General features: G+C 42.8%; 1 protein-coding gene across 1 annotated transcript; it reads right to left on the reverse strand.

Moving 5' to 3' along the window:
* Positions 1–4,220: 4,220 nt before the first annotated feature.
* Positions 4,221–15,528, reverse strand: LOC121581190 (cactin). The gene is made up of 10 exons (XM_041896640.2): positions 14,983–15,528; positions 14,192–14,885; positions 13,307–13,402; positions 8,353–8,498; positions 6,650–6,812; positions 6,416–6,530; positions 5,953–6,145; positions 5,639–5,758; positions 5,194–5,525; positions 4,221–5,064 (listed from the first exon to the last, which is right to left on the reverse strand). Exons 1-10 carry the CDS (start codon positions 15,282–15,284, stop codon positions 4,574–4,576), a joined length of 2,652 nt encoding a protein of 883 aa, XP_041752574.1. The 5' UTR covers positions 15,285–15,528; the 3' UTR covers positions 4,221–4,573.
* Between the last annotated feature and the right edge of the window lie 307 nt (positions 15,529–15,835).

Raw genomic sequence — 15,835 nt, forward strand, 5'->3', positions numbered from 1 at the left:
TTTATCAAAAACGACTGATTTCAACACCCAAGGAATAGCCCGCAATTACACAGAACAATGTTGTGTGTAATTGTGGGCTATTCTTTGGGTGCTGAAATCAGTTGTTTTGGATAAAAAAAATATTTTATGTGATGTCGGAGCTCCAGTCCGCCCACACTAGTCTCCACTCAACTCCAATCGGGTAGGCTACTGTATGATGCTATGACCTACTGGTGCCGGGACACTTTTTACTCCTCAAAGGTTCTCTGTCCCCTGTCGCGACAAAAACAAACATATTAGATCTTAAGAAATGAAAGTATTTTAATTTAGGCTTACTATACAGCATTGATTGCATTTGCTCCTCTTGTTGTTTGGTGTTGTGGGCTGGTACACAAGCGCCATCCAGTGGAACTCAAACCCTGTGGTCATTGGCTGATTTGTTCGGAAGGAGTGCATCCTCTACTGGACTCTCTCAGAACTACATTTTCTTGTACCATTCTCTCTATGTTGTGTGTGTTGTTTAAGAATAATATCAGTGTTATTTATAAGATGTCCTATTCAAGGATATTAAAGAAATGGTTTGCATGAAACAGGAATACGTGCTTGTTTCTGTTTTGTTACACCAACAGACTCTTGCAGCCTTTCCTCTGCTCTCATCGAAGCCTCTGGAAGCAAAGGGCAAAATCATCTCTAGCCTACCTTCCATAATTGTTTCAAAAATGTTTATTTTGTTAGTCAGTCTCACTCAGATATCATATTTAAAAACTGCACACATTTAGCTCCACCCTATGGAAAAAATGTTTAGGATTGCAGGAAATGAGCTGTAAAACAAAATGAGTAGAATTGCACAAAAGGAGTTATATAATAGCAAAATCTTCTCTCCACCTCTTGGCAAAATGAGTAGAATTGCAGCAAACTTGCTTTAAAGCTGCAACATTTTCTCTACACCCCATGGGAAAATGTGTAGAATTGCATTAAATTAACTCTGAATCATAAAAAATTATCTCCGCTGTCAAGAGGGGGGCCACTAAAATATTTAGCTCTCAATGTGGTGGTGGTGGTGGGGATGGCGGGTATGATTGTGGGTACGCAGACCCGAGAGCAACTGTGGCCCCTCATGAGTTGAGATTTTTTGTGTCCCCAACTCCCATCAAAGTTGCCCATCCCTGCTGTAGAATACTATACTACACACTGTAGTTTCCCTTGATCGTATGGTGCTTACTATATGATATTGTAGTCTACTGTAGAACAGTGTTTCTTAATCCTTGTCCTGGGGACCCAAAAGGTTGCACATTTGTGTTTTTGCCCTAGCACTAATCAGCTGATTCAAATGATCAACTCATCATCAAGCTTTGATGATTTTAATCAGGTTTGTATTGCTAAGGCAAAAACAAAAATGTGCAACCTCTTTGGGTCCCAGGACCATGATTAAGAAAACGCTACTATAGAATTCTATACTCCACACTGTAGTATCCCTCAATCGTGTGTGGTACTTACTTTGAATTTTGTAGTATACTGTAGAATACTATACTACACACTGTAGAATCCCTCAATCGTAATATATATATATATATATATATATATATATATATATATATATACAGGTATCTGCCTAAATAAAGGAAACACTTGAGTAAATGAGGGATACAAAGTATATTGAAAGCAGGTGCTTCCACACAGGTGTGGATCCTGAGTTAATTAAGCAATTAACATCCCATCAAGCTTAGGGTCGTGAATAAAAAGGCTCAGTTGCCCATTATTTTGGCTACCATAGAGCTCAGTGACTTTGAAAGAGGGGTTTTAAAGGAGCATATGGGGTTTAAAGGGTGTGTTTGTGTGTCTTAGTCACAAGATCTCAACCCAATTAAACTCTTATGGGAGATTCCAGAGTGGTGCCAGAGGCACCAACAAAACACCAATTGATGGAATGTCTTGTGTAAGAATGGTGTAGCATCCCTCCAATAGAGTTCCAGATGCTTGTAGAATCTATGCCAAGGTGCATTAAAGCTGTTCTGGTGGCTCATGGTGGCCCAAAGCCCTATTAAAACAATTTATGTTGGTTTTTCCTTTATTTGGGCAGTTACTGAAAGATCATACCCCAAAGACATGCTAACCTCCCCTGTTAATGGAGGAATGGAAACAGAACACAGAACTAAAGTGATCTCTAGTGTTCTGGTCTTTAAAAATATTCCTAATGTCTAGTATATAATTCTGTAATTATAATGCTAGTAATAGCCTAAACACATTCGAGTTCACTTCATGTTCAGCGCTTCAAGCCAAGCCCCCTCCATGTCCACCACTCTCTCTCCCCACCGCTGAAATGTCAGTTGCATCTCGTACCACCCATTCCATAGCAAGCTTCTCTAGCCGTGCTAATGGGTCGAGTAAATTAATGATCTATTCTGTAAAACCTGTTGATTTCACAGGTTTAAAAAATTACGAAAAATGAACTATATGAGCCGATACTTTTTTGGGTCTCGAACCGGTTCAGAACTTTATTTTCTGGTCTGAACGGAACTAAAAAAATAGGGGTTCTGTTCAGAACGATTGGAAAATACTTTTGGTTACAACTAAATGGGTCATACTTTGACTGTATCCAGCACTTACTGTGACTGAACAGTATGCAAAGGATGAAAGTGAAGATTTTATTTGGGAAACTCATTTTAATTAGAACAGATAGTGTTTTAACGGTTGCCAAATAATGATATATACTGTATAATATTTTTATAATCAAATGTATTTATAAAGCCCTTTTTACATCAGCAGATGTCACAAAGTGCTTATACAGATACCCAGCCTAAAATCCCGCAAAATAAACACTACTGTGTGCTTGTGTCTTGAAAGGCTTGTTATTATATTTTGTGGAATTGCCCATTGTATATATGCTGTGTGAATGAGATTAAAACATGAACACACATTGAAAAAATAGTTGGATTCGGCTATTCAGACACAACAGAGGCATGGCAGTGCCAATCATAGATATACCAAGAGCCGTATGGATAAGGGCGAAGGTGTTGAGTGTAATAATGTTGACCATATTGGATTCAGAATCAAATGTATTTACACCAACAATTTTAATAGGTATGAGTGTTGTACACAATTCTGAAAAACAGCTACCAAAAAGCAAAGTTTACATTCATCATAATTATTGCTAGTTGATATTTCTGCCTATTGTATAGATCTGTGTCTACAGGTTTATATTTCAAAAATTATTTAAGATATCCTAATGCTGTTTATTTGGGTAGACAATTGACTGCTTGTATTCCAAATTTTAGCAATATCAGAGCTTGCAATATTGGGTTACCCCTCCAGCCTGACATTATTCTACACTGTTTGAGTTAAGGGGTGTGTCACAATATCTATAAATGTAACCACTTTTGCAGTAAAATATTTTTACACAACCATCCATTTCATATATGGGAGACCTTAGAGATATGGAAAAACATGGTTGAGCTTTGTTATTCCTCAGGTAGGGGTATGTATCTCCCGAATGGCGCAGTGGTCTAAGGCACTGCATCGCAGTGCTAGCTGTGCCACTAGAGATCCTGGTTCGAATCCAGGCTCTGTCGTAGCCGGGGGAGACCCATGGGGTGGCGCACAATTGGCCTAGCGTCGTCCAGGGTAGGGGAGGGAATGGCTGGCAGGGAGGTAGCTCAGTTGGTAGAGCATGGTGTTTGCAACGCCAGGGTTGTGGGTTCGATTCCCACGGGGGGGCAGTATGAAAAATAATGTATGCACTCACTAACTGTAAGTCGCTCTGGATAAGAGCGTCTGCTAAATTACTAAAATGTAAATGTATCAACAAAAAAAATAACTAAAGCCCTTTTTGAGGATTGGCCACTAGCCTAAAGTGCCTTCTCAGGATCCTGTTAACTGTATTGTATCAGTGTTGTTTATGTTATTAAAACTCTTTCTACCTGAACGATTTATGGCGTCTCCAATGTGTGTGTATAGAATAGCCAACAGGCTTGACTGGTTTCCATCTGGGGCAAGAGTGGACTTGCTAAGAATGTGCTAACATTGGGGGTTAATTAGTCCTAAATAGAACAGCTGTTGTTCCTAAGATTGAAAATAGGTCAACATTATGTTTAGCCAATGGTAAAAGTGACAGTTTACTATCTTATGATTTGTTGACATCCTCTTCCTGACTGATTGAGGCATACTTAATGCTACTCTTAGGAAAATAGAAATGTTGTCAAATGTTTGCCTCACAGCTCTGATGGCACCAAATGGAAGCCAGCTAGGAAAATAATCTTTAATATGTCATTTCAGAGACAGGTACATTGAAAATCACCATCTGATCAAACTAAAAATACAAACCATTCTTTGTGACACAACAGAATGGGCAGGGCTGCCATAGTAATAACACAGAGAAGTAGATCCATAGCGTGTCAATTATTTTTTTGAGGCCTTCAGACTAAACATTAACAGCTAGAATACATATTAACCTTACAGATGATCCCAACTGATGTGATGTCTGATCTATACATTCCATTTCTATGGTTAAAACCTTGCCGTTTGAGGTTCCTGGTCCGGATTGGGGTCTAGGCCCAGGACTGGTGTTGGTCTGTTGAGGTTCTAAACTCAGCCGGTTCTATCTCCTGTAGCGGTACCTCTTGAAGTGGAACCAGAGCTGGAAGATCCCATTGGCGAACTGACAACGGAACCCGTGGCGGTGAGAGTACTCCCACTCGCGGTTAACGATCTTAAAGGCAATGTCCTCGTATGGCGGGCCCGCATGGAACCGCAGAACCCCAAAGTCCTTGTTGTCGGGACTGGGTTCTAGGAAGTACTGCGGTGTGGAACGTTTGTTGATCAAGTCCGGGTAGAAGATGTTGAACTTGTAGCCCTGGACGATCTTTGGCGGAGGGTTGTCAAAGTCGTAATGGGTCTGGTTATATTTGTTCCACTCGAAGCCTGTGTGGACCCTGTTGAAGAAGCGAGGTTTCCGGGGACGGTATTTATCAGCCCACAGGTACATCTTCCCTGTGAGGGGAAGCTCTACGCTAAACTGAGCCTCGTCCCCGCCCATGCCCTGTTTGGCGCGACGCACAAACTCATCCTCTGCATTCTCATTGGCATCACCTGGAGAACAAGGGGTAAGCAGAGAGAGAAAGATTGATTAATTTGACAATGGGTAGAGATAGGCCTTGTAAGAATGACTGAGCGTTTTTGTATGTATGAATATGGGTGTGGGTATGCAAAGCCTCTTACCTGTGACGGCGAGCTGTCTGCGTGAGAGGTGTAGTTTGTGTGTGTCTTCGTCAGGTGTGATGGTGTGTGTGTCCAGCGGTAGCTCCGAGGGAAGCAGCAGTGTGGGACTGTAGCGGCCAGAGTCATACTCTGCCTGGCTCTGCTGGATCAAATCCTCCTCTGTCAGAACAGCCTCTACCACCTCACCCTTCTCCTCTCCATCCCCGTCTCCCTCCGTGGATGGGCCCGCCACTTGCTCATCCTTCTCCTCTGTATCTCTCTTCTGATTGATGGAAGGGGAGGAAGAGGAGGGGCCAGGCACCTCTGAGGGAGTGTCTTTCTCGCTCTCGGTCCTGTGAATGAGAAACAGAGGAGGCAAAGGTCAAACCTTGTGTACATGAGCGTGTGTGTGCGTGCGTGCGTGCATGCGTAGAAAGAGGTTGATGGTGTGCGTGAGTGTACTCACACAGCCTCCTCCTCAGGCTCCTCTTTGATGATGGGGAAGAGAGGCTCACTCTCCACTCCCTGCTCCTGTTTCAGCTTGAACAGCTTCTGACGCAACACGTCCTGGTGCCTCTCTCTCAACCTACAACACAGATAGGGATTTAATTTTTTTTAAACATGTTAGTAATATAGCAGATGCTCTCATCCAGAGCGACTTACAGTAGTGAGTGGATACATTTCTGTACTTTTCCCTGTACTAGTCTCCCGTGGGAATCGAACCCACAACCCTGGCGTTGCAAGCGCCATGCTCTACACACACAAACAACCGCTCCTCACCGTGCTCGGCCCATGTAGACCCTGACTTGCTGCATCAAGCTCTCCCAGTAGCCTATGTCCAAATTGGATCCCCCAGCTCGGATCTTAGTCTCGATATTGAGGTTCAGCGCCTGGAGCTGGCTGTACGTCTTTCCCTTAAACACTATCTGAACATCGGTGCTCACTGACGTGTTAATGCCATCACGACGGTCACCTGGAGAACAGAGAGACAGTTAACGAAACAGAAAACATCACTAGAGAGACTAGGGCTGCACCAGAAAATGCTCTATATATTACACTACTTTTAACCAGGGTGCCATTTCTGACACACCCTAGGAGAGAGAGACAAGGGGAGAAATGCCTAGGCGTAGGCATAAAGTATAGAGGTTGATGGTGGACAGCCAAGACAGAATATGGGCCAATGAGAGAGAGCAATACTGAGATGTCCATGTAGCTGGACCTATGAGAGGTTGAGGTGGTGCACCTGGGCCTTTTCCAGATGCCTCCAGTTTCCGGAGCTTGCTGATCTCATCCTCTGTGATGGTGGTCATATCCCTCCAGAAGTCTACATTCTTCCCCTGCTCCAGCTCCATGTACACCTACAGGGAAAACACACAGGGTCACAAACAAACACTCTCTTGCTCTCTTCCTCCACACACCACAATTTCTCAACCAACAAGCTCCATTTATTCTAGAAAGACAGTAAGCGCACACACACCTTGATATCTTCAAGCAGGTCGTCCATGTCAGTGACAGTGAGTCCATTGAGGAAGGTGTAAGGTTCGTGCATCTCCACAGCCAGGTCGTCATCTTCAGCACTGATGTACTTAGCCAACAGGTCTATGGGCTTAGCACGGCCGTCACGGATACGGATCTTAGACCTAAACACACAAACATTTATTAGTTAGAGGGCTACACACAAATCCACATCGGCAAACACCGGAGCAGCGAGGCGTTGTTTTTGGACCAGGCTGTTTTTGAGTGAGTAAATGGAACTACAGTGCCTTTGGAAAGTATTAAGACCCCTTGACTTTTTCCACATTTTGTTACGTTACAGCCTTATTCTAAAATTGATTAAATAAATAAAAATCCTCATCAAATCTACACACAATACCCCATAATGACAAAGCGAAAACAGGTTTTTAGACATTTTTGCAAATGTATTACAAATAAAAAGCAGATATACCTTATTTACATAAGTATTCAGACCCTTTGCTATGAGACTCGAAATTGAGCTCAGGTACATCCTGTTTCCATTGATCATCCTTGAGATGTTTCTACAACTTGACTGGAGTCCACCTGTGGTAAATTCAATTGATTGGACATTATTTGAAAAGGCACATGCCTGTCTATATAAGGTCCCACAGTTGACAGTGCATGTCAGAGCAAAAACCAAGCCATGAGGTCGAAGTAATTGTCTGTACAGCTCAGAGACAGGATTGTGTCGAGGCACAGATCTGGGGAAGGGTACTAAAAAATGTCTGTAGCATTGAAGGTCCCCAAGAACACAGTGGCCTCCATCATTCTTAAATGGAAGAAGTTTGGAACTATAGAAATACTCTTCCTAGAGCCAGACGGAAGCCACTCCTCAATAAAAGGCACATGACAGCCCGCTTGGAGTTTGCCAAAAGACACCTAAAGATTCTCAGACCACGAGAAACAAGATTCTCTGGTCTGATGAAACCAAGATTGAACTCTTTGGCCTGAATGCCAAGCGTCACTTCTGGAGGAAACCTGGCACCATCCCTACGGTGAAGCATGGTGGTGGCAGCATCATGCTGTGGGGATGTTTTTCAGCGGCAGGGACTGGGAGACTAGTCAAGATCGAGGGAAAGATGAACAGAGCAAAGTACAGAGAGATCCTTGACGAAAACCTGCTCCAGAGCGCTCAGGACCTCAGACTGGGGCAAAGGTTCACCTTCCAACAGGACAACGACCCTAAGCACACAGCCAAGACAACGCAGGAGTGGCTTCGGGACAAGTCTCTGAATGTCCTTGAGTGGCCCAGCCAGAGCCCGGACTTGAACCCGATCAAACATCTCTGGAGAGACCTGAAAATAGATGTACAGCAACGCTCCCCATCAAACCTGACAGAGCTTGAGAGGAAACTCCCCAAATACAGGTGTGCCAAGCTTGTAGCGTCATACCCAAGAAGACTTGAGGCTGTAATCGCTGCCAAAGGTGCTTCAACAAAGTACTGAGCAATTTTTCTAAAAACCTGTTTTTGCTTAGTCATTATGGGGTATTGTGTGTAGATTGAGGGGACAAAAAAACAATTTAATCAATTTTAGAATAAGGCTGTAACGTGACAAAATGTGAAAAAAGTCCAGGGGTCTGAATACTTTCCAAATGCACTGTATGTGAGAGGTTATTGAGAGTCAGGGTTTACAGAGGGACAGTAATGAAGGTGGCACCACTAACCGTAGCTTGGCCTGGTGCAGGTGGAAGTTGTCCTCTTGTTCTGCCCAGGTTTTGAAATGCTCCGCCTCCTTTTCTCTCTGCAGCATCTCCAGCTCCGTCTCTCTCATGGCCTTCTCTCTCTCCCTCTCCAGACGCAGCTGCTTCACCTACACACAGGCAGACACACAAACACAGTTACACACACAGTTACACACACACAGGTCCTGCGCTTGCATGGCTTTCTCTTTCTCGCCACATTGTTCTAAATCTATCAAACACACAGACAGACAGTAAAATCGCATGAGTTCGTTCAACTCCAATGGACTCAAATGTAACACTATTTTGGGGTTTATATGGTCCCACCCCCATTTTGTATTAAAACTACTCTGGTCATGTTGTTTGGACACTAAAAGGAGTAAATATCCAACTCTCACTGAGTTGGTTCAATTTAACTGCAATTTTAGTATTTTCAGTGTAGTTTTTAAATCAACTCCCATGCTATGTTACACTTTTCTGTGTTGTTTTGAATTAACAATCAACTACATTGACATTTTAGTCATTTAGCAGACACTCTTATCCAGAGCAACTTACAGTTAGTACAGCAGAGTACATATCTCTATGGTTAGTTATATGAATATTTATTCATGTGTCACATAGTGGTAGTTTGCAATGTGATATCCAATCTGTTGGAAGCCAACTTGCAGGAAGATATCCAGCACACCTTTACATCACTCACAACTTGCATTTAGAATGCCTGTCAGAGTAGCAGGTTGCCGTTTATTGTCATGAGTCTTGTCCTGGAGGCAGAAATGAGCGATTTCCCCGTAGATAGGCCAGCTACAGAGTCAAAATTGGTTATATTGTAAAAATTAATGAAATAAAAAAAACATTTATTTGTCTTCATTTAGTGTTAGTCATTAGGGTTAGCAGTGTGGTTAAGGTTAGGTTTAAATCTGATTTTATAACTTTGTGGCTGTGCTAGCTAGTGACCGCTTGTTCGTAAATTAAATCTGGAGTGACAGAGTGCGCTGCGGGCGTACGTAAATTCAGAGCGTTTGTCAGATTGTCTGTTTCGCTCTCGGAGCGTTCAGAGCGCACACTGGACGCTTTGACGAGGAGTGGAGTTGATCCGAGCGTTCTGACCTCACAGTAAAGCACCCAAGCTAACGTTGGCTAGCTACACACCTCACTCTGACCATTTTACTCGCCCTAGCCTAGCAGAGCTGGTTAGGCTGTTTTTATGTTATCCAGGGCCTTGGTGACTGTAACTGTGCTGCTGGCAACAATTTAATTACGCTTTTTTGCCGATGTTTACTGATACCAGCCATATTCAACTGTTGTTGAGCGTTCGTAAATTCATCAGTTACTCTGCGCTCTGGCACATTCAGACGAGTGCGCTCTGAAATCGGAGTAGATAGCCAGAGCGAATTTACCAACGCACCCTTAGAGAGACGTGGCCGCAGCCATATTGAAACAAACTCATGGCTTTTTTATCAAGACTCTGATCAAGAAGTGAATCAAATAAAAGCTAAAACTACCAATTTGAGATTGAATAACAATACAATACTAACAACCATGTTAACAAGCCTGTAAAGTCCGGTCAGAAATCCAGGTTTTTGAGCACATTCAGCTGTACGCTACATGTGATTTTCACATGGGCATCGGCTCTAGGTACTATTATCCTCCGTTAGAAAGCTAGCTAAATGCATGATGTCCACAATAACAAAGCAGTTAGCTAGCATCGAATAAGCCTGTAGAGTCCAGTCAAAAACCCACTGTGCTAGCTGTGTTAAACATGACAGTAGTTTTGACAATGACATCGGATCGTTCTGTGTTGGCCGAAGTTAGCATACATTTTTTCACTTCAAAATGTATGCCAAACAAAAACCATTGATTTAAAAGATTTCCAAACCATACAACTCTATGCACAAGGGCTACTTTTAACAATTTCCACTAAAACATTTACAAAAACGAATTTAGTGGAAGAACTGTGCAGATGCAAACTTTGGTAACGGAATTACGGTAACGTCTCCCTCAGGTTTGTATGAGACCACGTTTTCCAAAAACATGTTAAATATCTGGTCCGAATTAAGATTAAATGATGTCTGCTATCAGCTATGACATGGCACCTTGAGTGTGAAAATATATATTTTGGTTATTGAACTACAGTGAGTGAAGTGGATTTACACCCGGTACCGGCATTACAGTAATCGGAATTACATCATGTGTCCCTGATCTGTACTACACAGAAATGCATAATTATGGACATTAGAGCACAGTAGAGCAGAGTTCAGTAGAGTATAGTTCAGTACCAGTGGCGGCTCCTGAAAAAATTCTCAGGAGGGGCAATTTTTCTGATGATTTAGGTGACCTACACACATTTTTAAAAAGATATGTCCAGCAACAACATGAAGACAGGGGCAGCATATAAGTCAATACCAGAATCATTTATTGACTGATCTCAGGGAGTGCTCCTAATCTCAGCTTGTTACCTGTATAAAAGACACCTGTCCACAGAAGCAATCAATCAATCAGATTCCAAACTCTCCACCATGGCCAAGACCAAAGAGCTCTCCAAGGATGTCAGGGACAAAATTGGAGACCTACACAAGGCTGGAAATAATAATAATAATAATAATATGCCATTTAGCAGACGCTTTTATCCAAAGCGACTTACAGTCATGCGTGCATACATTTTTGTGTATGGGTGGTCCCGGGGATCGAACCCACTACCTTGGCGTTACAAGCGCCGTGCTCTACCAGCTGAGCTACAGAAAGTGGATACTCATGGATGCGCATCGCAATTGTAAAAATGTCAACACAATTGGAGACACCACGTCATTTTTGGAGACATGTTATTGACAGTAAACTATTGTAGATGCGACTGCTAACTAAATAAAACATTTTAGCTGGCTAGCTAATCATCTTAGCTAAATGTGGGGCAAACAATTCAGTTATTTACCGTTAATTTGAGGGATTGGGGTGAAAGAAATCGAGTTACATAGTGATACTTTACGATATACTGTATTGACAATATCGCAATATAACCATATCCACCCTGTCCAAAGTCTCTACTTGGTCTCAGTTCTCCAGTAAACTTGTGATTATCAACACTAACCTCATCGTTGTGGCGGCGGACAGCTAGCCTGTATCCCTCATCCAGTTGAGTGGCAATGTTATTTTTTCGTTCGTACCATTTTTTTGGAAAATCCTCGGGTGTAGGACTTCCCCCTTTAGTAGAAACCTGTTGAATTATTAAATTTGGTCTGGGAGGTCCTAATTGTTTCGTGCCAATTTATCTTCATTTGTTCGCCGACAAAAAGGAAATTCTTTCAAAGACACAATCGAGTTGCACTGAAGCCTAGCCATGTTGATAGTAGTAGTGAATTGATTGACGCTGCTACCCTCTCTTTTCTTAGTTACGTTCATGTGACGAAAGCGCGTAAGTGCAAGCCCACAGACACCCATTGAGATTGTATTGAAGGCTCTGAAATTTGAAAAAAATAGATTTTACATGGGAGTCTATGACAGAAGTTCTGGGCGATTTTCAATCTGACTGAAATCGCCCCAAAAAGGGGGTGGAGCCATTTGAAGCACGACTTTAGCCTGATTCGACATTTAGTGGCAGTGTGGCACTGTGGCAGATCAGACGTATAGATTACAACACTGATAACTACTGTTGCCGTGATATAATTGATTAGAAAAAAATCCCTTCCTTTTCCCCGTTTGGCAGTGCGTCGCCCATATCGCCCCTATTGAACAGGCCGTCCCTGTTCAGTACAGTACAATATACTATACTCTACTGTACTCTACTCATTGTACAGTACTGTGCTGTACTCAGTACTGTGCTATCCAAACTTATGAAACATACGTCTATGATAGGTTCAGATTTGGTTCAACTACTTTTTAAAAGTCCATGGACGTCCGGTGTCGGTCGGTGCTCAGTAAGTGAAGATGCTGGTTAAAGTAAATGGAAAGAGAGGGGGCTCATGGGTAGGTGTCAGTAAGACCTGGTATAGGTGACATTAACTAGAGAAAGAGAGAGATAGAGGGGTTGTCCAGACTCAGACTGTTTTAACACTCTTGGTTTGACCACCAGAAAGACAAAGAAAACAGTTATGAGCTGAACATAAAAGTATGCCAGTGGAAGAGAGGACAGTAGCAGGTGACCCAAATGTGATTGGTAGCTATTATGATTTCCCATTGTAGCCAATTCAGTTGCAGTAATTCCGGAACACATTTTTTGGTAATTCCTTTACCAATTTGGTCACGGAATTACAAGTTTGAATCACATAATAATTCATAAACAAAATTGATATCAGTAAAATCACTAACTAATTGGAAGGTCTACCGTTACTTGTTACTTCTGTGAACTTTCATTATCCTCCTTCCTCATGAGGGAGAAAAATTAGAAAATATTTTTAAGATATGTGGGTTTTTGGTAATGGAATTTCGAGTCACAAGGCAATATTTCTTAAACTTACAGAAGGTAAACAATTTATCCAAAACTAAATATAAGTGTTGATATTAGTTGGCAGGGGTCTTTACGTCAACATTATTGTGTTTTGATACATTTCTGATACTTTTTAATACTTTTTCTGGTAGATGTTTTTTAGACCCCTTTTCCATCTGTTTATCCAGAAATCAAAGCCATTACTTATGCCTAATTTTTTAAGATGGAAAATGGTTGAAAAATGCATCTATGCCTTCATTTCCCAAAAGTATAGACACTTAGCTTTCATTTGACATGCTGCTATGAACTTCACGTTGGTGCTCATGGGTCCTTTTCAGTGGAAATGCCCTGGAGTTAAAAGTACTCCAACCCAATAAACTCCAGTTATCAACACTAACTCCAGGGAGTGTATCACTCTCGAGGGTTAAGATAACTCCCAGTAGAGTAAATTTAACACCGATTTCAACTATCCTTGATTTATAGTGCAGACCCAGAAAACTATTGTGTTGCATAGAAGCATACCTTCTGCAGTTCTCTGCGATTCTCCTCCTGGATACGTTTGTTCCTGTCCTTCAGGTCCTTCTCACCCAGATGGCCAATCCCCTTCCTGTCCAGAGCCTGACCACAACAACAACATACAGAAACACACATATTCCTCAGAGACTGGTCTGATGAAGCATGAAGACCCAACGTTGAATTGCATATAATTCTAAGTCGGGCAGAAATGAGCATTTGGATCAGGAACATTTCCTTTCATGACCTCTACAAGCCAGAATGCTGAATAAAATTACACTTTACCGGTTATCCGTGTGGTTGTTCCTTTTGCTGGTAGGAATGTGAGACAAAATACCCACAGAATAATGTTATCAACCCGACCTTCAGTACGCTGTTCTGTATATCATTTGTATTTCCAGTTTTCATTTTCAATACTGATGCAATTCACACGTGACAAACACTTGCACAATATGGCCGAGCCTAACCGAATGGCAAACACCTCCAGCTGATTGCGAGGAAACGTGCTTCGGTCGTCAACATTCGGCTTTTGTTTACATATTGTGCATCACGTGTAATGCGACAACAGATTGATAATACAAGCGACAGAACCTACCGGCACCCCAAAAAGTCCGGTAAACAGCCCTTTCCTGTGGATACCTTATCTCCCCCTCCTACAGCCAAAAGGACCAACCGGTAAAATAAGTGTAAATATTTTATTCAAAATTCTGCCTTGTAGAGACTATTGCATCTTTTTTTACAGCAACTTCTTTTAGGCTGATATTCATGGAGTAACCATGATATCAGTCTGCTGTTTAGGCAAGGTCTGATAACCACTGTACTTCTAAAAGCAGGAGGTTGATAGTCCCATATACAGCCATTTCTCAAGTGATCACTCTCCTCTCCCTGTCTTACCTTCTGCCATTTGAAGGTGCCCAGCAGGTTGTTGTCTCCGAAGGGGTTGTCTGCATTGGTATAGCCCATGTACTCCTCACTCCAGCCCATCTTCTCCCTCTTCTTCCTCTCCTTGGCCTCCTTCTTGGCCAGTCGTCTGGCCCTCTTCTCCTCTGGGGTCTCCAGGGCCTTCAACATCTCTCTCTGGTTCTTCTTCTCATCTCGGACCGAGGGCCCGGCCTCTCCAGACCCCGGGCTGCCTCCACGGGCTCCGCCATCCGACCCAGAGCTCTTAGATGAGTCTGAGGAGCCAGAGCGACGTCTCTTACACTCATTGTCCCTTTGGTCCTTCCCCCTGCTTCTTTCTCTTCTCCCACGGTCTTCAGTCCTCCAGCTGCTTCTCTCTCTGTCTCGACTTTTCTCCTTACATAGGCTTGGGTCCTTGTCTCGGCTTCTCATTCTCTCCCTGTCCCTTGTTCTCTCCCTCATCTGTCGTTCCCTCTCTCTGCTGGGGCTTCTGCTCCCTCTGTCTGCACTCCTCCGCCATCTCCTCTCCCGGTCAATGTTCCCCCCATCCCTCGATCTCTTCCCGTCTGCACTAGACCCTGAGTCGGACTGGGACTGGCTCCTGCCAATCTTCTTCTCTCCTTTGTCTTCTCTTTTGCTCTTCTTTTTCTCTACTTTCTTCCTCCCCTTTGGATCATCTGAGTCAGAGCTGATAGATAGAAAAACGTTTAGTTGCAGATACAGTATGTGGGCCATTTTTTGCTAACTACATGCACTGTACATTTTTTTTAACCTGTAACGTTTACCTGGATCTGTCTTTTGATTTGCCCTTCAGTTTACGTCTCATGTCGCTGTCTGAGTCGCTTCTCGGCCCGGGATGGTCTCTGCTACGGGGCCGTTGTCCTTGTCGCCTCGCAGATCCACCACTGCTGTCCGAGTTTCCGCTCTCAGAACGCGCAATTCTCTGGGTTTTTATGTTCCGATCAATGGACCGACTCCGGCCTTTCTTCTCTTTGGGTGATCGTGATCTGCTTATTTTGGACCTGTTTCGATCCCGGTTCCGACTACGAGAGGTAGAACGGGACCGACGATGCTTTATTGGACCCATGGCAAAAGAGTTCCCAAATTGTTGTGGTCCGTTCTCTTCTCCGTCGCGTAAATAGGACCTGAACAATTATTTTTGTGCGCAGCACACAACTGTAATGTATTTGAGGGGAAAAAACGTTAAGAAAATTACAAACATAATTATTTAACTTGAAAACCACGAAGGGATCCTCTCTCCTAATAAACTTCGTATTGATTTTGTTCGCATTTGTTTAATTCTCAGGTATATTTAAAGCCAACCGCTGGGACTTGCATTGAGCCCTGACGCAGCTTGTAAACGTCATATTATAAACTGATTGGTCGTTTCGTTTGGAGCAGAATGGGGGATGGTGGCATACAACAGCGCTTTTCTAAAGTATTTTATCATGATCAATGAAATCCGCACACTACACCCCATCTATAAGTATTTCGTATAGACATATTTTAGTTTACACATCAATTGGCCTCGAAAAGGCCAAGCAAGGCACTTTACAGCAAAACAAACAACATTCGTGTTGTCGTAACGTCACACCATTTGATAGTATTCCAGAAATGCAGTGAGTGTAGTTCTTAAAA

The sequence above is a fragment of the Coregonus clupeaformis genome, chromosome 14 (genome assembly GCF_020615455.1).
Source record: "Coregonus clupeaformis isolate EN_2021a chromosome 14, ASM2061545v1, whole genome shotgun sequence".
NCBI lineage: Eukaryota > Metazoa > Chordata > Actinopteri > Salmoniformes > Salmonidae > Coregonus > Coregonus clupeaformis.